This window comes from Pseudonaja textilis, chromosome 1 (genome assembly GCF_049901715.1).
Source record: "Pseudonaja textilis isolate UNSWEBS1 chromosome 1, rPseTex1.2, whole genome shotgun sequence".
In the NCBI taxonomy this organism is placed as follows: Eukaryota; Metazoa; Chordata; class Lepidosauria; order Squamata; family Elapidae; genus Pseudonaja; species Pseudonaja textilis.
The window spans coordinates 271,483,954-271,511,793 of NC_141990.1; the positions used below are offsets into that span (position 1 = coordinate 271,483,954).

General features: G+C 35.6%; 1 protein-coding gene across 8 annotated transcripts; it reads left to right on the forward strand.

Moving 5' to 3' along the window:
- Nucleotides 1-78: 78 nt before the first annotated feature.
- Nucleotides 79-27,315, forward strand: EXD1 (exonuclease 3'-5' domain containing 1). Of its 8 annotated transcripts, none has more exons than XM_087921799.1 (12): nt 79-244; nt 8,385-8,553; nt 13,633-13,701; nt 15,387-15,450; nt 17,541-17,647; nt 22,278-22,345; nt 24,161-24,247; nt 24,654-24,758; nt 24,899-24,979; nt 25,315-25,458; nt 25,788-25,979; nt 26,965-27,315. In XM_087921799.1, exons 2-12 carry the CDS (start codon nt 8,421-8,423, stop codon nt 27,172-27,174), a joined length of 1,260 nt encoding a protein of 419 aa, XP_087777925.1. In that variant the 5' UTR covers nt 79-244; nt 8,385-8,420; the 3' UTR covers nt 27,175-27,315. The 8 variants fall into 8 exon arrangements, with proteins under 8 accessions (XP_087777925.1, XP_087777928.1, XP_087777922.1 ...); XM_087921802.1 differs by having other exon boundaries at nt 85-244; nt 24,161-24,184; XM_087921796.1 differs by having other exon boundaries at nt 93-234.
- Nucleotides 27,316-27,840: the final 525 nt, after the last annotated feature.

Genomic DNA, 27,840 nt, shown 5'->3' on the forward strand with positions numbered 1-27,840 from the left:
GCCCCCTCCGCTCCTCTTTATCATCCTGAGCTGCCCCGCCCCCTTGCCACCCCGCCCCGCCCCTCTATCGTTGCTTCTGCGCAGAGGGAGACGGACGGTGGCGTTTCGGGCCGTTGTTAGCAAGTCTCGCACCTTCCATCTCCCTTCTGGCGTCATCGCGCGGGCGATTCTCTCACCCTTGTCCCCGAAAACTACGGAATGCGGAGCACAGCGCCGGTTATACTTCCCTCATGTGTTAGCTGAGGTCAAATTGGCTTTGACCCGTTTGAACGATTATATTGGGGGTTTTCCTTGGCTCCTAACGTGGTGACATGCGGTTGCTGTTGTTTTTTTTATTACTGTTCCCTCCTCCTTACAGTACAGCGTCTAGTATCGTGAGGATTGTATTTGGGGGGCCTTAAAGCATTTTTATGGTTGCCTGCTTTACATTTGCTGCCCGCAAATGCAGTGTATCTCAACCGCTGAGATGCAGAAATCCTGAGAGCTGTGGCTTGTCCACATATATCCACATTGTCTCCACAATGGCTTGAGATCTGATTAATGGATGGAGGAGTCTTGGGCGTGAAGAAGAAAAAAATCATAAATGGTGGTGTCATTTATGTCCTAGAACTTGCTTTCCCCCCAAAAAAGCAGGCTAACAGTTTTCCTACAAAGGATTTCCTAATCCTTATGTATTTAAGGGGAAATTCTTTCAGTTTTAATAAGGAGTGGCTATACTTGTCTTGATAACCAGTGCTTCACCCCACCCCCAAGTCTTTCTAGATTCATCTGAGTGAGAAGCAGCTCTTTCAAACCAGTTTCCAGAAGAATGTTAGAAAAGTCTTAGCTCCTATGTAGAGGAAATAGAAGCTGTTACTATTTTGACTAGGTTAGGTCACTGAGCACTTAACGCTGAAAGGTGACTGTAATCGTAGCAGTCGCAAACATAATAGAAGATGGGAATAGGCAATATGCAATAGGCAATATGTTGGCCCCTGAAATGCCAACATCAGATTAGTGTGTTTAATTTAGAAAGGCATACAGAAGTGGTAGGGAGAATTCAAAAAATAAATATGGGTCTTTGGCAGTCTTTATTGAGAGCCAGCTGGGTGTAGTACTTAAGACATGTTGGAAGAAATATTCATCTGGTTCTGTTCCAAGCCGGGGGGAAAAAGCCCTGGAAACGTGGAGGCTGGTTTGGAAAGATGGTTTGATTGATGAAGCAGAACCACCAAGCACATGGTTCTGGCTAGCTGACCACGTGGAGTTGCGAGTGAGGGCTATTTATACCTTCTCCTGGGCTTTGAACTTGAGCTTCCTGTTCCTGTGCAATAACTTGTCTCGGCTGCTGTCAGACACCCATGGAGCTATGCAGGGGTCATAGCGGAGGTTGTCTGATCTCCCAGGTTTGGTTGAAACTTGCTGGGTGATGTAATGTCCTTAGAAGATTGCAATGCAATGGGCTCTGTGTCTTCTGCTAAATGGTCCTATTATGCCTTGAAGGGCCATGTCTTAATCCCTTCACCCTGGAGCTGAAGGTCTTTTGCTGGCCCAATCTTTCTCAATGGGCACAAAAATCTGCTGGGGGGGAGAGAGATTGAGTCTGCTTTCTGTCTTTTAAGAAACACATGTTTCTCCATTTCTCATTTAGGGAAATATATTCTGCCTTTTTAATATTCCTCAAAATATTTCATTCTAGGAGGGGGAGGGGGAACTTTCTACAGGCATCAGCTGGGCCAGCCTTTCTCTCTTAGTCTTAGGAAAAAGGTGAAGATTTTGGAATTTTTTCCAAGCAAACTGTGGGGAGTTGACACATATTTACTACAATGATGTCATTTGGCCCCAGCAGTATTTCTTAGAAGTGCCTTTTAGCACAGGTAGTTCTCAACTTGCAACAGTTTGTTTAATGACCGCTCGACATTACAACAGCACTGAAAAACATAACTTATGGCCATTTTTCACACTTTCGATTGTTGCGGCATCCCTATCATGATCTTGACAACCGACTCATATTTATGATGGCTGTAGTGTCACAGTGTCATGCAATCATCTTTTATGACCAAAGTCAGTGGGGAAACCAAAATCACTCAACCGTGTTATTAACTTAACAACTGCAGTGACTCAACTTAACAACTGTGGTTTAGATAGGTTGTATAATGGGGCAAAACTGACTTAAGTCTCTTGCTTAGCAACAGAAATTCTGGGTTCAATTGTGGCCATAAATCAAGGACTACCTGTGCCATTTTTTTTTTCCTTTTGAAGCAGAATGTGGGCAGACTACATTCATTCATCTGGTAGAGTATTTTAGTTTGAGCTCTGGCCTGGTAGCAGGAAAACTGGTAGAGGTTTGTGTGGCTTAAGTATTTGGAAGCACTAAGGAGACAGGCTGGGTTGAAGACAATTTACCATAATGGGTAGGAAAAGTAGAACAAATGTGATCAAAAATGAAACCCACATCATTTAGGAGGGAAAATGAATAAGATAGCAATAAAGAAAATCAAAACATCTGTTTTCCTTGGGCTGTTGCTAGATGATATGAATGTATGGCAAGGTTTGTATATTACATTAAGTCTTAAGTGATTTGTGGAATATACTACAAGTAACTGAGTTCTGAAGATGGTAAGCAATAAATCCTGTTTTATGAACTACATGCTAAAACCAAAGTGATATTTCAGTGTAGTGTGTGTGTATGAGAATGAGTTGAAAAGATCAACTCAACTCTGTAGCTTTTAAGTGTTGAGGATGTGAATCTCTGAAAAGAAAGATTTTGAATGAACACCATAAACTGTTGGGTTCTTGGTATTCTCTAAATTAGGTTGTTTTCTTGCAGATTTTTTTAGCAAGTTAGGTAACATCAGAGCATGGGAAAGTAAGGTTTGCTGATAAACTACTATATACAGTATGGCAGTTTTGCAAGGCTTCGGCGGCGGCAGGAATTCGCAATCCTCCGCGATTCCTGCAGCACTCGCTGCCGAGGTGCCTCCGATCCTGATGGATCTGGGGGATATGGTTGCCCCGTAGAGGCAGCCAAAGAGAGAGGGGATCCGAATTGGCGTTTGGGAGTATCGCAAACCCCCTACTCAGCCAGCAAAACCCCTTTTTCCCAAGGTGGTGGAGCAGCGGTCAGCAATGGTCGCCACAAAGAAGCCTGCAGCCGGGTAAGATTCGTGCAGGAGGAAATAGGAGAAAGTGAAAGTTCTGGCTGAACTGGGATAACAAGAAACTTCTAAACACCCTGGAATCTAATCGTTTGAAGGATACATTGTCTCCCAAAGAAGACTGTAAAAGCAGCGAAACAAAACTGGAAAGGGAAAGTTATTTTCTTTCACCCTCCCTTCCCACAGAAACAGCAGATGGCAATCTGGAAAACCTGCTTGGGCATAGAAGGTAATCTAACTTGAAATTTAAAGCCAAGGGGATAAAGGATTTCTGGACATTGGAACTAAAAACCTAAAATTCTTTTTATTTGCTATAAGTGGAAGGGAAGAGGTAAAGACTTATTTTAAGATTGTACTGAAGGAGACTGCTTTCAGTTTATAAGATCAGAAATAAAAGATATTACGACTTCTAGAAGACTACTTTGGAACTGTGTATTTCAGTTCTACCCTAGGAAGAGAAAATATAGAAAGAAGAAAGTGCTAAATGAAACTGTTTGTTTTGATTTGGTCTGCTTTGTGACTTTGGGATTTTTGTGAACTACTTCTTGAAAGATTAAAGACATTTGGGTTGTTTTTTAAAAAATGGCATTATCTTTTGAAGAATTACAAATAGAATTTCAAAAATTGAAAGAAGAGGAACAAGAAGGCAAGGGCTCTTCTGGATCTATTTTCTACTTTTTAGAAATGGCGATTCCTACCTATCAAGAAATACAACAACGACAGGAAGGCTGGGATGAAGAGGAAGAAGCCATCTTTAATGGACAAGTACTCTTAGTGGAGGAAGAAAAGTGAAAGGGGGGCAAGGAAATGGTGAATTCAGGACTTAAAAAAGCAACCAAGAAAAAGAAAAATAAGATGAAAAATCGATATGATGTCAGAAAGCAACAGAAAAGAGAAATACAACAGAGAGGGAAGACTAAGAGAGTGAAGCTTGAGGGGGGGTCAAAAAGCTAGAATTGATAAGAAAGGAAGGGAAAAAGGAAAGAAGTCATGAAGGTTTTAAACAAGATGTTAAAAAACAGTTTTTTTTTTCAGAGATAAGGGGTAAGATATAATTTTATAAAAATGATTCTGCAAAAGTACGTAAGATTGTATTGTAGATATTAGTATTTAAAATTGAGTTAGAAAATTAAAATATTACATGAGTTAATAATGCATTAAAGGGAAGCTATGAAAATGTTTAAGATTTAATAACAATTTAATTTCTTATGAAACATTGTTCTTATTATATTATAAACTCAATGTTCCTTTTTTGGGGTTTTATTACTACTTATTAAATTTAATATTATTTGTTTTATTATTTTGAAAGGTAGTACTTAGAATGTACGAAGCAGAATCAGTATGGAAAATATGTATTACTTTAAGTGTTAAATTTAGGGGAAAGATAAAAAGTTGTCATACTTCAACCAATGTTTACAGGAGAAATATTGTATTAGAAAGAAAGGATAAATAGATGATTGAAAGAGAATGGACAAAAGATGCAAGTATAATTATTTAATTTGAGATGAAATAAATAAATTAGAATTAAAAGAGTGAATAGAAGAGAGAAAATATATAGAAAATATAGAATGTTAAATAAGATATGAAATAGTATATTAAGTGAGCATGAATTTGATTTATGTCTGTGCAAAAAGATTGAACCTGAAGTAAGCCGCTTTCCAAAAAGAAGTTTTATGTATTTATGTTTTGTGTAATGTTTGTCTATGTTTGAAAGGATGTTGGAAGAGAACTAATGAAACTATATATAATGAATATATATAATTTAAGGCAAAAGAAATACAATTAAATAGAAGGAAAGGGAATAATAAAGAGAAGTTGGGAAAAGATATGAAGTTGAACAGATAAGATGAATATACATTTTAAATTGTGTTTGTATAGAAATGTGACAATAAGATGTTTTATTTGTTTTTTTAGAAAGGATACTTTATGTTACTACATCCTATGTTTTGTTTGTTTGTGTAAAAGAAATTAATAAAATTTGTCTAAAAAACAAACAAACTACTATATACAGTATAAGCAACCAGCAAGATTATTTCCCCATGTCCTAATGATGTTACCTACAGTAGCTTGGTAATGAAACATCTATGGGAAAACAGCGAAACTCGAAAAACATCAAGAACCTAACAGTTTAAACTTGTGTTACATATATTCTCCACTATTAGAAAGACAGAACTGTAGGTTCTGTGGAATGAGTATTAGAATTTAGGACCCATACCTATTTTTTATTAAGTTCTTAGATAATTTATATCAGGAGTTGGATTCAACCGGTGTAACTACCATTCGGTGATTACGTTTTGCATGATAGATAGATAGATAGATAGATAGATAGATAGATAGATAGATAGATAGATAGATAGATAGATAGTTTGTGTGTGTATAGTAAATTGAGTCCAGATGAGATTTGTACTTTGTAGTTCAGCTTTACTGTGTAAAGACCTATATTTTGTGTTTTTTGTGTCTTTAATTTTTTATTTTCTAGTTTCAGAGTGGTAGCTGTGTTCAAAAAAACTACCATATAAATTGACCAGGTTTTTAAGTCAAAAGAAAACACTGGAAAATGAACAACTACTTGTTTTGAAAGATGGTTTCTCATTATTTACAGAACTGGTTTAAATGGAATGGCAAACCTTTCCAAAAAAAAATAGGCCATCCATAAAGTTAACTATCTTTCAAGCCTGCCTGAGGGATCAAGAAACTAGCTACACTGGTTGAATTAGATGCTCTGCATTTATATGTAAATTTTAAAGTCTAGGGGAGAGATTTAATTGTGTTACAAAATTCAGAGATAATCATGATGCTGCCTATCATGGTAATGGAGTTAGATGAGAGAACAGTGCCGAAATGTTTAATTCTATTAAGTGGGGAGACAGTCTGAATTTCTGTAGATGATTAATCTCTTCATTGTAAAGGTATACTCAAATTTTCTATTATAACATAGTTCCAATAATTTTACCTCTTTATCTTTTTGATACGTTATTGGTAGCTTTAAATGAAGGGGAAAACATGTTTTACTAAACAACATTAAATTATATAATTACAGATTGCCCAAGAAAGGCAAAATGTATAATAACTTTTATATGTTGTCCTTTATTTGGAACTTTAAAGCACCATGATCTTACAAAGAAAACTAAACACAATTGTAAAAGCAACTCATACTCACTTACGGTATATTTATCAACTTTAGACTTGAGTCTTCCTAAGTGCTTTGGCCTAATGTAAGTTTGAAAGTTGTGCTGCTCTGCTGCTTCTTAAATCCCATGTCTGTGGAATTTAAATATATAATAATAGTGATTTTTTTGAAAATATAAATTCATATTCTCAGTTTGTAATATTTGGTGTTAAATTTGAAAAGAAAGCTATGAAGCAGCTGATTGCCATATAGGAAATTCTGAAGAGAAAGAAACAATATACCAGAGGAAGAACACAAGGGCTTTTCTGGAACCAAGAGGACAGGGGCAGTATAAATAATAGAATTGGTACCTTCAGCAACAAATGAAAGAGACATTACATGACAATCTCTTCACCATTTCTTCAGCTGTAGGGGTGATGAATGCCTGATCTTCATTTTAGCTTATATAGATATGAGAAACAGCCATATTTTGTTTCCCTGAATAAGCAGTATAGAGTAGAATAACAGTATGTATGGTCTATAAAGAAAATAGAGTAGTTTGTGTGTGTGTTTCTTATATAGTATATTACGGTGCTTGTGTGTAGTATATGTGTGCACAGTACAATATCTTAATGTATAATATATATGTGTGTGTGTGTGTGTATGTATATGTATAATATGTATGCAGTAGACCATATTATATGCAGTACACCATATTACAGCATATAAATAGTCTAGAGTAACAATATCTATTAAGTTTGCTTTTGATTCACAGAATAGTGAAAAATGAAGACAAGCAAAACAGTAGGGAAGTGAACAGGTAGATGTTCACTGAGAAGGAAGAGGAGGATTCTGCTGCCTTCTTTGTTCATATTGAGAGCCAACAATAAGGCAACACTGCCAGAAGCTATTTGGCACTGTCAGGGCTGGTTTACTCCTTGGCATATCAACATAAAAGAAATATTTATGAATAAATGAAATTGGGCAGTGAACTGGACTTAGTCCATGTGTTCATAGTTCTCTACCCAGTAAGAGAGAGTAGATTAATGTATAAACCACAGCATCTTTACAGACTAATCACTCTATTTCTCTTTTTCTGTCTCACTACATGTCTCTGTTATTTTTACTGTATTGCACGCTTATTTATGAAATTTAAGCACTGCTCGTTTTATAATCCAGGTGACTCTTGGCAGTTTACAAATGCAAACCATAAAATCATTTCAAAAAGACGGAATTAAAAGCAAAATTAAAACAGTGAAAAACAAAAACTGAGTTACAAAGATGAGTTAAAAGGCAGAAGGAATGCTCTCAAGCCACCAACTACCCCACCCCACCCGGGTTGCGTGCCACTCTTCATTTTCTATGCCAATTAGCAGAGCCCGGTCTTCATGTTCTTCCAGAAGGTCAAAACAGTGAGGCAAACTTCACCTCCAGGGGCAAGATATTCCATAGGCAGAAACAGTGGCAGAGAAGGCTCTGTCAATTGAAATTATGCTTGCTGGTGAGGCATAAAATAATTATTAAACAGCTATCAACACCTAATTCGAAGAAGATTGCTGATATACTACTGTATGTTGTTTCTTAACATTTAAATAGTCTTTTAAACAGTGGTAAATAATTTGAGATTGGAAATCCAATTGTAAATTGTTATGGTTACAAGTCAAGACAATTAGATTTCCAGTCCCAATTGCAGTTATAAATTGAACAGCTGCATATGGGTTTGTTTATAGCTCAGGCAAAGCACATGTCCATGAACTCATAATTTTTCTTAAAAATTGAAGACATTGGCTTTTCTTAAATCAAATAGGGTTTTTTTTCCCAGTTGTCCCGGATCTATAATCATTATTATATGGATGTAGATTTTTAACTTCAATTGTATCATTCATTGATGACTTATTTTTTATAATTTCATATGCAAGATCATTCTACAGGTCACTTATTAGTCTGCATTTCTATGATTGTTTAATTATGTGGGCTTGTGATTAATTAGAGGAAGTCAGACAATATCATTTATTTCTTAGGAATTAAAATGGATTATGTATCACTGGTTGGAGAATAGGTTTAATTTTATAATTTCCTTAGCATATTTTATGTACTTCTATAAATAACAAAAGATTTATCTTTTTTTAAAAATTTAGACTGAATGCCCAACTCCTTGGAGGAAAAAATCCATAATGGATCCTAGCTCTGATTACCACTTTCTTCATCGTGTTTTGGGGAAAGCTTTACACATCACATTGAAATGTGGCACATTCCGGGGGATATTGCAACATGTGGATTCCAATCAGTGTATCTTTCTAAACAGAGGTATTACTGCTATTTTTAAATTCAGTGTCACATTAGTGTCTTTCAGAACATTTGATTTAATGTTATTTCCTTAGAGATCAAGCTCCAAGCATTTTTCTCTAAAATGTGTTTAAAAGTTCAAATCTGGAAGGGCTATGAAAGTCAAAAATGCTGGACTGAATTCCAACTTCTAGAGACCTGAAATTTGAGAAGGAAATGAATAACTCCAGTGCTCGAAGCTCTTGTGGTGTGAGTTCTTGGCAGATATAGTAGCAAAGCAGCATTCCTCTCTTTTCCTAATAATTTGTTTGCTGTAATTTTTATGAACATTTGATATAGGATGATCAGCAAAAGAATCGTATAAATTATGATCAAGCTTATTCTTCCTAACGAGAGTTAAACTTAAAATATTGAACAATCTTAAACACCACCAAGCTAAAAATTTATCCTTGTTAATCTTTTATAGCAGAACCCATCCAGGATCAACCAAGATATGTTTCATGAACTTCTAGAAATTTGACAGTGCTAAATAGTTTGTGTTATTACTGTCTCCTGGTATTGTCACTAATTCAGCAATACAAATTTCTTTATATTAGCAACATTCCATCATTATAATTCATCTCCATTGATGTTAACACATTAGCAATAATTACTCCTCTGGGTCCATTGAAATTTCCTGCCTGCATCTGAGTGTAATCAACCTGATTACATTCAAATAACTCCTTAATGCTCATTAATACTTCATATTAGAATTCATTTCATTATTTAAAATACAGTTACTTTCAAGTTACACTTTTATAACTCACTATGATAAATTTATTAGTGGCATATTGGAGTGCAAGTGGCTTGAGATTTCTTTCTATATTTCACATATTAATCCTTAGTCAATATGTATCTTGTGCAGGAGTAAGTAAATAAGTCATTATTATGTATGTGTAAGACTGAATTTCAACAGAACCTAAGAAACCAAATACCCTTAGATTTTAAATAGCTGAGAGAGGCTAATATCTGTGTCATCTAAATTACTCAATAATAGCATCTATTGATAAATTCCAAAGTACTAACTTCACACCTTGATAGGAATGAGTCATTACGTATAATATATGTATTAAAAGCTCCTACTGCTGCACTTTGTGTACCAGCTTAAGCTTTTTTTTAATGACAGGATTTAGTTTGCTGGAAAAGAGAAGTGCTATAAAAACTTGATTTTTTTAAATAAGATTGTGTTGCTTTAACAGTGAAAATGTTAGTGAGTTCAAGTAATTTTTTAATGTATACTCTACTTTATAGCTGAACATTCAGTGTATGTATTTTAAAACATGCATAAAATAAATATACAAAACCTAACAAGTCTCAATTTTCAGGTTAAAAGAAAATTCTATAATTATATTAAATACATTTTGAAATGTTTTTTAAATAAACCTTATTTTAATGTTTGTATTTTATCTGCCTTTTAGGCTTTTTGGCTTTATTTACAATTATTTTATGCTTAACTATTTTGAGGTTTCTACAGAAAAGTAACGTATACATAAATAGTGAGCTTGAAATAACAGACTGGTTTTTTTTCACCATCAATATAATAATTAAATCATGTGCTTGAAAATAAAATTCAGCAACGTTTTATAGTTTTAGGGCCAGAAGCTATTTTATTAGTAGTCATCTATCTCAGAGGCAAAGAAGATTCCTTCCAGCGTAAACCCTAATAAATGAAGACTATTTATATGGAAGAAGGTGGTCCTTCAGATAACTTGATTTGATGCATATAAGTGGGAATACTTTATTTGGTGTGCAAATTGCAGCCTGCTCTTCTGAAGCTTCAAGCTCATTAAATACCACTGATTCTGGGACAGCAAGGGTAAATACAACGGACCAACATTCAAGTCAAGGCAGTATTTCTGCAGTTTTCTACATGTATTTCTGGATTAATCTATCAATATTTTAAATTGCAGAGAGACTGCAAGTGGTATAAAGAACTTAAAAATATTAAGAGTGGAGTTCAAATTAGTCATTACTATACTTTTAACACGATAAAAGCTAAACACATATACTCACCCTGCAGAATCAAGCCAAAGAACCTACTAATATTATAAAGTAACCAATTGGATCACTTTGGGAATATTTCTTGAATTATTAAACCCTTCTTTAAAAGCAATTTAAATTGGTGATCATTGTCATATGAGATGCAGTGAATTATTTGGATTAACCATGCTTTGCATGAAGATGTGCTACTACCTATTGATCTAGAACAGAGGTGTCAAACTCACATTGTCACGGCAGCATCACGTGACATATCACAATTCCCCCCACCCCCTTTGCTAAACTGAGTGTGGACATGGCCAGCTTGTGATGCATCTGAGCTGCAGACTGCAAGTTTGACAGCCCTGATCTCGAATCTCTTCATATTTAATTTCAATGGATGACCCTCTATTTCATCAGTTGAAAGAGAGAGAAAAACTTGTCTTTGACCTCATTTTCTTCACCTTTGTCTCACCCATACAAGCCTTTGCTCTAAGCTGAAAAGTACATTGTAGCCTCATAATAATTTTAGTTATCCTTTTCTGCATATTGATTCCAAAGCCTTTGTAATGTATTTTTATAATGTATTTTTATAATATGTATAATATTTTAGACTTGATGTGTAAAAGATTGCTAGCGAAGAAGACAGCTTTATCAAAAGTAACATTAGTGTATATTTAATTAATTAAAGAATAGAAGTTCATGGGAGGGAACTTACTATTTCTGAATAAATTATAACTATTAGTATTTAAAGAGGAAATAACTATTTCTGAATATTCTCGCCTCCTAATACATTATATTACAGTATTCAAAGATATTTTATTCTTCTTAGAATTGGTTTATTCTAACCAATTTAGAATTGGTTCTAAATTTTAGTATTAAACTGAACTTTTAGTTTATCTAAACATAATAATTTTTTATTTTTATTTATTTATTTTGTCAAATGCTTACAATATAATAGAAATAAGAATAAATATAAGTTTAAATATAAGAAATAGGAACTAATCATTGGGGACAATAGGACAGGGATGGTAGGCATGATTGTGTGCTTATGCACGCCCCTTACAGACCACTTAGGAATGGGGTGAGGTCAATAGAGGTTAGTTTGAGGGTAAAGGAGTAGGGGTTTGAGCAGGTGACAACAGAATCAGGTAGTGAGTTACAGACATTGATCACTCTGTTGCTGAAACCATACTTCCTGCAATCAAGTTTGGAGTGGTTTACATTAAGTTTATATCTGTTGTGTGCTCTTGTGTTGTTGTGTTTAAAGCTGAAATATTCATTAACTGATAAGACATTGTAATATATGATTTTATGTACTATGCTTAAGTCCAATCTTAGCCAGTTTAATTCAAGGTTTTCTAAGCCTAGAATCGCAAGTCTGGTGGTATAGGGTATTCTGTTGTGAACAGAGGAATGTAGTACTCTTCTGGTAAAATACTTCTGGACTCGATCAGTTGTATTTATGTCTGATATACAGTGTGGATTTCAGACAGCAGAGCTGTATTCAAGTATTGGTCTAGCAAAGGTTTTGAATGCCCTAGTGTGCAAATCAGTATTACCAGAGGAGAAGCTTCATAAAATTAGACTTACAACTCTTAAAGCCTTTTTGGCAATACTGTTGCAGTGAGCTTTGGCGCTTAGGTCATTCAATATGAGAACTCCAAGTCCTTGAGAATGAGGGTCATCAACAAGGTTGTATCCGCCTAGCTTGTATTTGGTGTATTGATTTTTTTTACCAATGTGTAGGACAGAACATGTGTTGGTCAAGATTTGGACTTGCCAACTGTTAGACCATTCAGACACATAATCAAGGTTGTATTGAAGGATGGTAGCATTGTTGGTGGTGTTGAATAGTTTTACATTATCAGTGAAGAGGATGCAGTTGCATATAAAGTGATCACAAAGGTCATTTATATAGAGTGTAAAGAGTGTGGGTCCTAGAACGCTCCCTTGGGGGACACCACTGTTAACTGGTGCAGGGTTTTTGATAGGGCATTTCCTATTTTTACTATTTGTTGCCTGTTTGACAGGAAGGCAGTAATCTGCTTGTGAAGGGATCTGGAAATGCCGTAAGTATTTAATTTTAATAGTAGTTTGTCACATACAAAACAGCAGTTTGCCATGTCAAAGGCTTTGCAGAAGTCTTATGTAAATTACATCTATTGGTTTGCCCTGGTCAAGTAGTGTAGTCCATATGTTTTTGCAGTGTAGAAGTTGCAAATTGCAGGACAGTTTCTTTCTGAAATGAATTGTTTATTGAAGAGTAAGTTGTTTGACTCTAGGTGGAAGGTTATGCATTGATTAATAATTGATTCCATTGTCCATGTTGCATGTGACACAACACAATGAAATTGGTCTGTAGTTTTCAACCAGGCAGGGGTCACCTTTTTTGAAGATAGGGATGACCGTTGCTAAAGACCATAGGCTTGGTAAGGAGCTGGTTCTGAATGATATCTCATATATTATGCTTAGGGGTTCTGCTATGGTAGTGGAGAGCTTTTTTAAGAAGTATACACATAAGCCATCAGGGCCAATAGATAAGGATGGTTTTAGGTGATGTAGTGCATTTTCTATGTTATTTTCAGTAAAGTCAATTTGTAAATCACTGCAGTTAGTTGTCGTATGATTAGGAAATGTGGGACATGAGCCATTACTGTGTACAAAGACTGAACTGAAGAACGTGTTGAAGAGGTTTGCCTTAACAGCTTCATCGCTATAGTCTTTCCCATTAGGTCCTTTTAGGGGTGGGATGGTTTTTGAGTCTTTAAGTTTGGTGTTTACAAAGTTATAGAAGGCACGGGTGGATTTTGTGCATAGAAGATTTTCCTCTTGCTTGCAGTAGTGATTGGTGCATTCTGCCTTTATCTGTTGGCATAAGGTGTTGTATCGGTTTCTAAAGTTAGCTACGTATTTAGTTTTGTTTTTACGCTATAAGGATTTTTTTTAGATTGAAGTTTTCCTATCCTTTTGGGTAAATTATTTTTTTGTTTTGGGGGGTTACTAATGGAACATATAGTTTAATGACTCTTTTGAGTTCAAGCAAGAACACTTTATAATGCTTATTCTGTTTGTTTCTTTCAGTTAAGAATTTGGAAAATGGCAGAAATGTACCTGGAATAAAGAGGTTCTTTGGCTATGAAATTGTTAATGGTGAGAATATTTTATAAATACATTCAGAAAATATTTGATATAATGTTAACTGATATTTTCACGACTTCATATTAGTTTGGAGTATTTTTTTAATCTCAGATTTTCAGCTGACCATATATTCTTTGATACTGACTGAAGTATGAAAGATGTTTTAAATATATTTTTGAATATATTTTCATTAGATCTTTGATTTTATCTTAAGCCTTAGAAAACAACGGTGAAATGAATTACTATAAAACTAGTTATCAAGAAATATTACAATTCTATTGCTTTGATTTTATTGAATTGGTTTCTATTTATAAATCAATTACATATAAAATATTTTGGATCCATTGGAATCTATAGATACAATCATTCAGTCTTCACAAAATGCTTTGTAAGTCTATAGTAAGGTCTGTTGGGTAAATTCCGATATTTTACACACATTATTTCTAAAGTTTATTGAGACCCAGTTAATCTTCATTTCCTTTAAAGCAGAATGTTCCGAGATTTGAAAGCTAACCTATCAAACAAAGCAATTAGGTCTAATACAATGCATGCTAAGGGCATTTTCATATGAGGATTTTGTATCAGCATTCCCAACCAGTATTGAAAACCTAAGTGGTTGGTGCTCTTTTCACAATTAACTGCATTGTAGGCAGTCCTCCACTTGCAACTATAATTGAGCCCCACATTTCTGTTGCTAAGCAAAGGAGTTGTTAGGTGAGTTTCACCCCATTTTATAACTTTTCTCACCATGGTTGTTAAGCAAAACATTGCAGTTGTAAAGTGAATCTGGCTTCTTCATTGACTTTGCTTGTCAGAAGGTGGCAAAAGGTGATCCCATGACCCCGGGATACTGCAACTGTCATAAATATGAGTCAGTTGCCAAGCGCCTGAAGGTCCCTTCCAATCCTGGTGTTCTATGTTCCATGTTCTAATTATGGATCATAATAGTAGTAGTGAGAAGTGTCTTAAATCAGGGGTCTCCAACCTTGGCTACTTTAATACTGGAGGACTTCCAGTATTCCCAGAATTCCCAACTCCCAGAATTCCCCAGCCAAGGTTGGAGACCCCTGTCCTAAATTGAGCTAGAAGTCACTGGGAGTTTTTTCTTCACATTTTTAATCTACTGGTATCTGTGCTAATAAAAGGAAAGCCAGTTTATTTGGAAAAATATTTGGAACTGTATATTATTTGAATATATAAGCTGCATGAAAGTGCTCTGAAAATTGTAAATTATCTGCACGTAGTATTTCTGAATCATGCCTGCTTGTTCTCTTCCCTCCCTGCTATTTCTAATTTATCTCAAAACCTTGAAAAGTTCCAAGGTACTCTTCTGAACTTGCCATATTTAAGAAGATCTTAAACAACAAGCTGCTATTGCAAATATATGAACGGTGTAATATGAGCTTCTTTGAGAACAAAGCCAAAATGGTTTTAGGAGAGTTAATTTAGAATAAATCATTGCAGCCTATATTCTATTTGCATAAAGCTTGCATGCAAAATTATGTAATCCTGTTGTGGTATGTAACATGCACATTTCACAGCTTGTTGCTATTTGATTAAAACTATATTCTATCATGCTCTAATCCTGGCAGGTTTACTGTGTCGGTATTCACTTTTAACTTATCTCATCTGGTTATTAAGTACAGTTCCTGGTTGAACTTTAAATCTTTAATAGGAACTGTTGATCTATGTTTCAGTGGAATTGCTCGATGACCTAGAACAACCTGCTGCAGAAAGAAATTTCACTCCTACTGAATCCAGGTACACATGAGGTTTTCGTTATGAGAAATTACTGAGATCCTGGGTATTAGAAAAAGCTATTCTCAGTGGAAAGTCTTATTTGTATACTAGTGATGTATCAAACCCAAGTGGACCAGGAACATAAAGAAATTAAGGCTGCCCACTATTATTTAATTATGTGCATGTGTATATACAGTATATATAGTATGTGTAGCTATAATACATAATATAGCCTTCTCCAAATTAGTGTTCAAGTTCTACACCATTATTTCCGGCCAAAGTAATGCTGTTATATACCATCATACTACCGGTATAAATATGTATTTGTCATGAACCTATTTTACTTTAATATCAATAAGATAAGGATGACTGTGCATATTGTTCTGCTTTCAAGGTCCTTACTCCAAAATTATGTAAATTATTGGCTAAGAAGTCAGACAATTTCCTAGTGTCCTATTTTAGATCTCATCTCCTCCATGTCCTTGTCAGAAATAATAAATTATAATGAAATTAGCTGAAGTAGAGATTCTGCCTCTAGACTCAGACATTGGGCTAAGTCATGTTTTGCTCAATCATTATTGAATCCACAAGTGTTGGATGAAGACTCCCATTTTACTGTGGGGTCCTTGGTGCTCTCTCAGCTTTGTTGTTTTCTTGCAGACATTTCATTACCCAGCTCAGTAACATCATCAGTGCTAGAGAGGAGTAGCATTTGCTCCCTTCTTATATACTAGTGGCTTACCCTGTCAGCGTTGGTGGGAGTGTTCTTGGTGGTTCCTTGATTAGGCTGTTGTTTACTGGTAGCTCCCACCAAGGAAGAACAACAGAAATCAAGGCATAACAAGAAGGTCTTCGCTTTGCAGGATAGTACTATAAAACCTTATAATAAGTAGTCCTCGACTAATCACTGTTCATTTAGCAACTGTTTGAAATTACAATAGCTAATGAACAGTCATCATTTTAGGACTATCGCAGCATTCCCAAGGTCACTTGATCAAAATTCAGGCAGTTGGCACATATTTACAACACTTGCAATTGTGATTGCCATTTATGGCCTTCCTAGCCAGCTTCTGACATGCAAAGTCTGGGAAGATTTGTTTAATGACTGCATGATTTCCTTAACAATTGCAGTGATTTACTTAACAACAGTGGCAAAAAAGGTTGTATAGTCAGGTGCAGTTCACTTAGCAACTGCCTTGTTTAGCAATGGAAATTCTGATCCCAAATGTGGATGTAATTCAAGGACTACCTATAATGAAGTTTATCCATCCACACTGATCTGATAAAAGCAGTTCATTGTGAACTCCTATATTGTAACTTCTATAGGAATATTTGGGATAATTACATATTAACCCTCAGTGCCCAGGAAGGTCAACCCAAGAACGATGGATAATTATTTTGTAAACCAATTCTTACAGATATGAAATTACTTATGATGATGAAATTATTTGTGATAAGCTAAATATTGTCTTACTTGGATGAAAATGAGGCAACAGTTGATACAAGTCTTTAGTAGCTTTCTAAAAAAAACACAAGAGGATGGGAGCCAATCTAACATTGGAAGCAGTGCTGTTCCAGAGAAGGAGGGGGAATTTTTCAAATGATGGTTGCATTGAAAGTGCCATTTACTTCCCAAATTTTATCTTTTTTTAAATTTTGTAAAATATAAATAAGAAAATTGTGGGGCATTTATTTCACATTCCTTTGTCTTTGGGACAAAGTCTATACACGTACTGAGATTGAATTCCTTAGATCTAACTGTATTTAGATCAGAATTAGATCTGCTCCATTACCCACTAGCCATGCCTCAGTGGCTGCCTTATTTGATGCATTAAAGTTCTTTCTTATCATAATCTTTATGATTGAACTTGCCTTTGGTAATGCATTCAGCTAAAGCTGAAACCCTTTTTTTTCTTTTGAATGATATTTGAGTAACTAGCTGATAAAGCAAGATTTAAAGAACAGTTAGCATCTGTAGCCAAAAGCATATTTGACAAAAAAAACTTCATAACTGTATATAAAACAGTTTTGTTTGGGTAAGCTAAAGTGTAACCAGCATCCTGTCAACAATTTTACTTTTATTAAACAAATTCAAATAATATCTTCTACAGGGAATCTCCACTTACTAAGTTGTCTGAAATCAGCCAAGGATCACTGCTGGATCAAAGCATCCATAAAGCTAATCTTGTTTCCCCAGTGAGCCAGCAACTCTGTTTGGGTAATGTTAAGTATAAGTTTTCTGATAATTATCAAACATTCACTTCAGTACTTAATTTGTAAGTCATTTATGTCCTTCACAATGCATGAACATCCACGGAATGGGGTGGCAAACCAGTGGTGGGATTCAAATATTTTTACTAACGGTTCTGTGGGCATGGCTTGAGGTGGGTGTGACAGGGGAAGGATACTGTAAAATCTCCAGTCAGAGGTGGTATTTGCTGGTTCTCTGAACTACTCAAAATTTCTGCTACCGGTTCTCCAGAACTGGTCAGAACCTGCTGAATACCACCACTGTGGCAAATGATAAAATGTGTGTGATGACAATGGCATGCTAATATAGAGGTACAAATATGTAATGGCAGCATTTGTCTGAGGACATTATCATAGTTCACTGAAGAGATTGTTGATACCACTTCTACTATCATCTTAGTGTTTAGATACCTCTAGAACCATCCAAGAGCACATATTGCAATGTGCTCTACATGGGCCTGCCCTTTAAGAGCATCTGGAAGCTCCAGCTGGTGCAAAATGCATGGTTTGGTGCAGACCCCAGTGTACAAATATATCACCTCTCTGTGGAGATGCATTGGTTGCTGATTTGCTTCTGGGTACAGTTCAAGGTGCTGGTTGTCATCTTTAAAGCCCTTCATGACTTGGGACCATCTAAGAGGGACCATCTCTTGATGGTTACATCTACCCGACCCATCAGAGTGGGGAGGCAGGGAATGTTGCAGGTCCCATCCCCAAGGAGATACATCTGGTGGGACCCAGAACAAGGGCCTTCTCCATGGTGGCTCCCTCTCTCTAGTATAACATTTCCCCAGAGATTAGAACAGCCCCCATTCTAATATTCTTCTGGAAAGCACTGAAGACTTGGATCTGCCAGCGGGCCTGGGGAACCCAGAGTGGAATGGAGCCCATTAAATGGCTCGTGTGATCTGCTGTCGCCAGGGTGTGGGGTGGGAGTTGGGAAGTGATTTTGTTATATTGTACTATATTAATTTATTTGATTCTGTTTGTTAGTTTTTATTGTTTTAAATGTGGTTTTATATTCTGTAAGCTGCCTTGAGTCGCCATGGGCGAATAGGCAGCAATATAAATTCAATAAATAAATAAATATTACTGAAATTTGGCGGCAAACCTCTATATAACAAAAAGCAAGTTTTCCTCACATTTGTCAGGAAGAAACAGTTGTATTAAGTTTTAAATGGACTAAAATGTCTCAACAGGTAGCAACATCTAATCAACCCTGGCTGATCTTGGAAAAAACTTACTATCAGGTTTTATTCCAACCATTACTTAAGAACTTGTGGGTGGAGATTCAAGGACACAGCTGTTTGATTAGCTAATTGTATTACAAATATTAGAAAAGTAGATATTGGAAAAGAAAGCTAGCAATGGATAACTATAAGCCTACAGCCATTTGGCACCCTCTTTTTTTTTCCCCAGTTGGTTCCTACGTTAAAATCTTATATCTCTTTTTATTTCCCTAAGTGCTGCTATGGACCAGAGTGAGACCTGGTTGATTTTCAGTTGAAGAAACAATTGATGTTTGTGAACTATTATGGTAAAAGGCCGATGAAGTCTAAGACTCTTTGAATCTGACTTGGTCCTCACAAATAGGTTGGCTTAAACCTGGTCTCATTTGATGAAAGAGCACATGGAAATCCCAAGGCTACAGGGCCGATGGGGAAGCGGAAAAAGGGAAGAGTAAACCATTTTTGAATTTCCACCGAAAACACCCCATTGAAAAGAGTATATAGCCACCAAATGTTGATTTCGACTCAGGGAAGTCTTTACTTTTACTTTAGGTTTATTATGCCTAGAAAAAATTCACCAAAACTAGAAAAAGCAGAAAAATGGAGGTACAGCATCTAATTGGCACATATTTGCGCTCTTTTTTCCTAGTCATATTATAAATATGATCTTTCATGATCTTTTGAAGTTCAACTTCCTTTTTCTTCAACAGACATACATTGCATTCACATATTTCTAAAAGGCATATTGGGTTTTCCATTTTTTGAAATACCTGATTTATTTACGCATATGCATATATTTACATAGATACATATGCTGCAATAATGTGCTCGGATTCCCAGAAGTTTACAATAATAAAGCAATATTTAAACTAAAACAGCATTACCTTAATAATACAATACTATCTCAATGCTGATAATACATATGTATCATTCCTCAAATACTCGCTGAAAAACTCCATTTTTACTAGCTTCTAGAAGGCTATTGGGACTGTTGCTGAACTGACCTCAGGATGGAAGCTGTTTGTAACATAGGGGCTGCAGCAGAAAAACAGCATGAGGTCATACTGTCTTATTTTGTTAGAGAGAATACACTATGTGAATTGATCTCCCATATTTGGAATGTCTGAATATTATAACATAGAACTAATACCTTTGCTAAGGCATGCTTTATTGTAAGCTTTATCATAGGGTGGATTTTGATGGCGGAAACAGAAGTGGTTCTTTGCTTATCTTGGGCTCTTGAACTAACATGGCATGAAGCCAGGTTATTTGAGGAATCACTTCTCCCCAGTGATATCTCTCTAGCCAGTCAGGTGAGCAGAAGAGGCTTGTTGAAGGTTCTGTCATCTGCTGAGACCCAGGAGGTAGGCCTTTCTGCTACTGCACCCTGTCTATGGAACAGCATTCCTATCAAAGTCAGGTTGATGATTATTCCAGGAGAGCCAGAAAACCTGTTTTGTCTTATGATCCCAGGGATCAGAGAGTGGTGCGGAGCTCATAAAATGGCTATATTGTTCTTGAGTATCTATCTTCTTCTGGTGACTTCCTCTAAGACTTTGCATTCTTAACTAGACAATCCGTGATCTATTGGGTTATCCTTTCAGAAATATTTCTTACCCAAATAAAGAAGTAAAATGACAAAGAGTGGGCACAAAATCAATGGGAAGAGAAGTGTCACCCCCCCAAAACAAAGAGCGTTGACTCTTCCTTACTTTAGTTTTCTTTACTGTTCCACACCTGTAAATAGAAACATGCAAAACTGAAGCACCCTACTTTCTAAATCAAGCATAACCTCTGATAACTGTTAGGGAGGGACTATCCTCATCTACTTGGTCTCATACAAACTGTCTGAATTGAATTGCTGCTTATTCCTCTGTAATGTACCTCCTCTCCCCTGGAAATCCTGCCCACAACATACTACCATGGGGTGACTTCTGGCTTCCCCATTGATTTTGTTTCTGGGAAGGCTGGCAGGGATCATCAAAAATCATGATCACAATGACCTCAGACTTGGTTTGAAGATGCTTGAAATTTTAATTACATGGAAGTAATAAGCCCTGGATTTTGTACATATTGTATAAGTTAATGGGCTTGAGTCCCAGATTTTGTATGCATTCTGTAAATTAGTGGATCTGAGTTACCTGGATTCAGATTTCTGCACAATGATGCCCAGTTTGGGCTTATTGAAGATTGCAAACAAACAGTGTTTTAGTAGTATATATGTTTTTATTGTTTGTATGGGGTTTTTTTGTTTGGTAATGTTTATGTTTTAATTGTAAACTTCTTAGAGTCATGAATGTGAGATGGGCAACTATATAAATTGAATATATAAATACACACCTCAAATATTAATTTCATATTAGCATAAAATATATCCGAGCAAAAGTGGACATTGATTTTCAACTACCCTGGCTTCTACTGTATGCTATTAAGTATACAGTATTAAGTATAGGATTAGAACCTAAAATAGTATTTTTTAAAAACATGGAAAAAGCAAATATATATTTTAATGCTGTTTATAAGCATAGGACTCCATTTGTAACTGAAGAGAAAAATAGGGCATGTTCCTGTACAACCAACCATAATAGTTCAAATAACAAAACATATATTTATTAAAATCGTTCATAGATACATGGATTGAATAATAGAGCCAAATGGAATTTTCGTGTACAAAAACTGTATATTAGGAGTTATTTATTTATTTAGCATATGATGAGAACATGACAAAAGTGAAGTAAATATATACCACACAATCCACTAAATTATATACAAAACTAATATGGGGAAATGGCAGTGGCCTCATAACTTTGCGTTGTCCTGGTGAATAAGGAGGGCCTTGTTCAGCATCTTTGACCAGAGCCAAAGGAGAGCTTGTTGTCTTCTAATGCAGGGCCGGTATGATATTGCTAAGTATTGGTAACTAGTGCACAGGAGTGGAATGCAGCATGCCAGAGATGATACACATTGTCTGGTAGAATTCGACATCAACCATTTGGGGGGGTAGGTGATGTTAAGCCACACGCTAGCACAATATTCAACTGTTGGAATAAAACAAATCAATATTAAGAATGAGGTTCAACTTGAGGGATTCTTTGGATTCTTTATCTTGTTAAGCGGCTAGCAAAATATCGCTTATCAGAAATCCAATTGAATAATTTGGTCTTGGAGGCATCTTAAGGGAGGATGCTTTCAAAAAGCGCCTTTACTATGTAAACCAGCTTTATCTCGATTGGTTTGATTTATTAATCTTAGTTTATCTATCTTTGTAAAGGAAGAAACTTCATATATATTTGGAAAGTACTTTAGGAGATTATATAGTGATTACAGGTAAAGTTAACACTTTCAGAGGTTGTTTTAATTTTATTACAGATGAAGATAGCGGGGAAGACATAGAATATATTGTTATTAATCAATTCCAGAAGACATTTGGTTCTGCTGTAAGTAGTTGCTTCTTCTCAAGGGTGTTTTTATTATTTTGCTATATCCCAGGGGGCTTAAACTTGAATAATCCCAAATACCTCAAGAGGATTTGTTCAAGGGCTGCAATAGTGAAGCCCTTTTATATGTAAATTTCTTACATTAAAAAAATCACACATGAAAAAAGCCAATTCCAATTTAAAGTTTTCCACTATAATTAATGGAGAAACATGGTTGTTTATGGTTTTGAATCATATTTGAGCCTAAATATGGTAACCAAATTATTACAGTCCTCTCTCTCTCTTCCAGATCACCTAATCAGGGTCCAAAATTCATATAATCCACTTACTCAGAAAATTGTATTGGGATAGAAATTTTGATTTCTTTTTCGTAAAATGCTTTGGTAGATTTGTCTTGTTGCAGACCAAGAGAAAACTGAAGTGTGCCTTCAGAGATCTAAAATTAAGATCTGATGGAGACGAGGAGGGAGGAAAAAGGAGCTGCCATCTTGCTAGCAGCATAGAGAATAGGAAATTTCTCATTCAGTGTACACATAGGAAGGAAGTGACTGCCAGAAATAGGGCGCAGCTTGCCAGTTTAATCAGGCACTATATATCATTGCCTGACAAGAAACAGTTCGGTTTCTGGGCAGGGCAGGCTAAGAAGCAGCTGAATTCCTAACTTCAGAGTATCATCTCAGCTAAAGCATGGTCTGCTCTATAGTCACCACCCCTCTTTATGGCTTTAAAGTGGAAAGTGTAGCTTTATATCCAGGCAAGGCAAATTGAAGAGTAGTTGCACTCTTGAGTTCTACATTAAGATACTAGTAATGCCCTGATCTGGAGCTTGGTATGCAACTGTCCTTTGGTCAGTCACACTTGAGTGGCAAAATCTGTATTGAACTTCCCTATATTGCAGCTTCTCCATTTCCAGCAGAAGAATCCTTCAGTGGATCAAAGTTTTCTTCCCCACCTAACCCCTCACCTCCAAAAGGTTGTCATATTTGTGGAGCTAAGTTAAGAATAAACCCAGCTGATACAAGATGTCCCTGGGCACTATTTATGGCACATTTTTTAAATGCTTATAGTATATGAGGACCTGTGTGCTCTTTCAGCTTGGTTGTTTTCTTGGAGACATTTTATTATCAAACTAGATAACATTATCAGTGCTAGAAGGGAGTGGAATTTGCCCTAATTTTATATATTAATGGCTTGCCTTGTCAGTGTTGATGGGAGTGGTCTAGACGGTTTCTTGATTAGGCTGTTGTTTACTGTTAGCTGATTCGGTGGTTCCTTGGGGATATTGTTTACTTCTTGACTGTTGGTCTAATGTAAATCTCTCATCTGGGTATTGATTGCTGGTGAAGAGGTGTTTTGGTCTTCTTTTTTCTTTTTGGTTGTCTCTTTTGAGTGGGTTGTAGATGTTATTTATCTCTACGTGCCTGTTGATGGGTAATTTGTCCAGGGTGCCAGGCTTTCAGGAATTCTCTAGCATTTTTTGAGTAGGTTTGGTCTAGGATGCTCACAGTTTCCCAGTTGAAATTATGATTGTCTGACCATATGTTGTGAAATGAAGGGGTTTTGATCATGTCTTCTGACTACTAGCTGGTTTTCATGAATGTTATCTATGTACCTGTCTAGAATCTATAGCACTCCCAGACTTATAACCCAAAGTATGGATCTGGTATGTAGATGACATTGTCACACACTGTGCTTATCCAATCTTTTTTAATCTTCCTACATTTAATTATGCAGTTTAACTTTGTATTCAAAAACTAGTTTCCTGTTGTTTTACATGTCTTCCATATCTTGCTATATTTTTTGTTTCCTTATTAGATGATGCACATCAAAAATCAAAGGGTATGTAGTATAGCAGCAGAGGGTGTACATTTGTGCCGGCATGGAAAACTTTCTTGGGTACAAGTAAGAATACACAATATGCCTTACAGTTTGGAATGTAAATGTAAAAAAATATGATAGCTCTCTTATTAGCCAATATAGTCTAAGAATAAATATATATCTTTGCCTTTCAGTGTAATTCCTCGTTTTTGCTGTTTTATATTTTGCTGTTTTTATATCTGATGCCCTTCATAGAATTCTCAATTTCTATAGAGAGATGTTTGGGTTGTAATTTGCTTTATTATGGAAGGTGTTAGTTAGAATCAATCCATATCAGATGCATCAATTTAAATAAACAAAAATATTGCCACTTGACGTCTTTAGAATTAAGATAAGTCAAAAATATTGATACTCTAACTATATTCTAGTATTAATATTTGAATTACAGTAAATCCATAATTTTGTTATTTTCTGTATGTATTTATTATAGGTTGCAACAAAACATCAGGTTTTCTTATTTGATGTTTTTATTTTGGGAGCTCAAGTGTTCAAGAATGGATTACAAATGATACTGGAGGACCAGAATATTTTGAAAGTATGTATCTATGTAAAACAATTATCCAATAACATATAGAGAGGTAACATAAAATCATGTTTTTTAAAAAGCCAGAAAATGTGTTACTTTTATTATATTCCTTGATCAAAATGATCTTGCTTCTTTTTCATATTTCTTAGGTTATCCATGATTGTCGCTGGCTCTCAGATTGTCTTTTTCACCAATATGGAATTGTGCTCTCCAATGTCTTTGATACACAGGTAGCTTGTCAAATACTCTTGTATGTAACCAGGTTTGAAGGGAAGTAGCTTAATATGCTACTCCATAAAGTAATATTTTGGCTGAAATGTATCTGTCCTTCATAATGCATAAAACATTCCATACAACTTAAGTTTCTCAGTCAAGATATTTATTTTATTGCCTTTCTATTTCCTAATAACATATCACTGATTTGCTGAAAAATATTCTTAAATCTACAAAAGCTATTTGTTGGGTTAATATTAAAATGATAATGACAGAAGAATAATCTATATTCAGGTTTCTTTTTGTGAACTATAGAAGTGACTGATTGATCCTCTCACTTTTTCTCCCATAGGTTGCTGATGTATTACGGTTCTCAATGGAAACAGGTGGCTACCTTCCACACAGGATCAGCACCTTACAAGAGTGTTTAATGCGATATTTGAGGCTGCCTGACAAATGTGTTTCTTTTTTGGAAAGCAAAGAGCGAGCAATGGAGGTAAAAATGCTTCTGATGGCATCATGGTGTGAGTTGAAGGAAATCAGATCTCCTTGAAGCCTGTTACCTATTTTATACCTTCTTCAGGTTGTAATAGAAATTATGTTGAAAATAGCATACACTTAATATTTATCCTAAATACTAATCCATGATTTTTCTTTCAATTTGCTATAGAGCTAGATGTTGCAGATAACAAGGTAGAATTTATGTGCGAAATATTTAGTAGCCCTTTCAAATGAAATTTTCTGTTAGACTGTACCTGCAATTCTATTAACAAAGTCGATTTTGAGGAATACCGAAAAAATACTGTTTTATATTTTTTCATATAGGAAGATCCTGAGGTCTGGTTTGTGAGACCCCTTCCACCTGTATTGTTGAATGTATTGGCCCTGGAAACAGTGTATCTCCTCCGTCTCCGTTTGCTGCTGTTTGATGAAATTATGTCTGATTTAACAACATTAGCAGATAGTTACTTGAATGCATTTCGGCAAGGATCTGCAGATCCCCTGGGGAGCATCAAGGTAAGTTCAATCTCAGTTGGGTAGGATCATCTAATTTATTAATGCTATTAGCACTACTAACTACTAAAATACCTTATTGGCACTGAATCCTGCATTAGTGAAGCTTTTTTAAAAAAAAACAACCTTTGCTGTTATTCTGTTTTAAAGAATAGTAGTTACAAAACTTTTTAGTACATATCTTACTTTTTAGGGCATTAGCAAAAGAGAAAGTTCATTAATATTAAATAAAATGTAATAGTAGGTTAAATCAATTAAAAATGGATGCCAAATAATGTTAATATTTAAATATCAAATAAAATTGGAAGTACTAACAAGTAAGTGTTCACCTCATATCAAAATAATAGTAGTATTGGAACAGGAACTCCTGTTTTTAGAATAGAATAGAATTCTTTATTGGCCAAGTGTGAATGGACACACAAGGAATTGTCTCCAGTGCATAAGCTTTCAGAGTACATACAAGCACAAGTGATATTTTAATGTATCTAATGATCAGTGGCTTAATGTTTTTGGGAATATTGGTGAATTTCATATTGAAAATATGCAGTAAATACTCAAGTGTGTACAAAGGATTCAAAACAGGTAGTCTGCAAGCAGCTGCAGCTTTGAGCTTTGCTTATACATGTGTATCCATGCAAACCTCATTTTAATGCTGGGATGGAAAGCCTGGCTGTTTGTGGCCAAACACATGTCAATAATCATGTGTGAAGTTTTTTCAAAGAACAGAGCTGATTTAATGTTTTGAAAATAGGGCTTTAAACAAGCTTTGCCAATTACCTTTGTCAAATACCTTGCACAGCCCTGGTAAAATCTCCTCAAACATAGAAAATATTTTAAACATTCCTTAAAGTAACGAGGGAACTTCTGCATTCAGTGCAAAGTACTGTATTCTTCATATTTACCTCATTCATTGATAAAACATAACACTTCAAAGAAATAATTATAATGAAGTGTTGCTCTCATCTGTTTGTGTTCCTATGTTAATCAGATATCTTCTATGGAGTTACCAGAAGAACTACGACAACTGGCAGATCTTTATAACATCCGAAGAAAAACTGCAGTGCAAAAGTTCCAGCTCAATGAGGAAGGTTTCCTTATCAGAGGAATGGGGGCAATAAGAAGAAAAAAGCTAGAGAATGAACCATATCCTAAAACATACTGTCCAGGTTCTGATAGACAGGGCAGCTATAAAAAATAAGAGATGGATAACCATAATAATTAAAAGCCCATAGTTGGCAATGATGAGATAGGATCTAAAATGGAAAGGGGACATTTCATGTATACTGGCGTTGGAAGAGACTAAAACAAAGGGGAAAATAACCACAAAGAAAGTTCAGTTTTTCTCTAGAAAAAAATTGAGGCAGCTCTTCTTCAGCTCTGAGAAGCTTCTTACATAAGAAGCAAAATATCTTCAAAGAAAAAACAAAACAGAAAGTCCAGTTGCCTTTTGAAAAAAGCACCTTTAGGACAACCATGACCTGGATGACTGAGAATCTCTGTAGATTTAATATTAATCTTTCTTTAATCTGTTCTGTCTAATTTTCAGAAAACATAACATTCTTTTGAGTTTTTTTCCCTTCATTAAAACAATTTGAATGTTCAATGTTAAAATAAACTATTTGTGTAGAATGGATATAGTAATAAAATTTCTTATTTCCAAGGGGAATAATGCAATGGATCTTTATGTTATTGTGTGTGGTCTCTCTTTTAAAAGAGCTGGATCCAATGGTGGAATTCAGCCAGTTCAGGCGAACTGATGATACAAATTCTGGCTGGCCCCTTCCAGGAGTCCCGTCCCCCCCATGCCCCGTTTTGGCTCCCAGGAGTCTACAGGGAAGCCTACTAGGCCTAAAACAGGGCATGA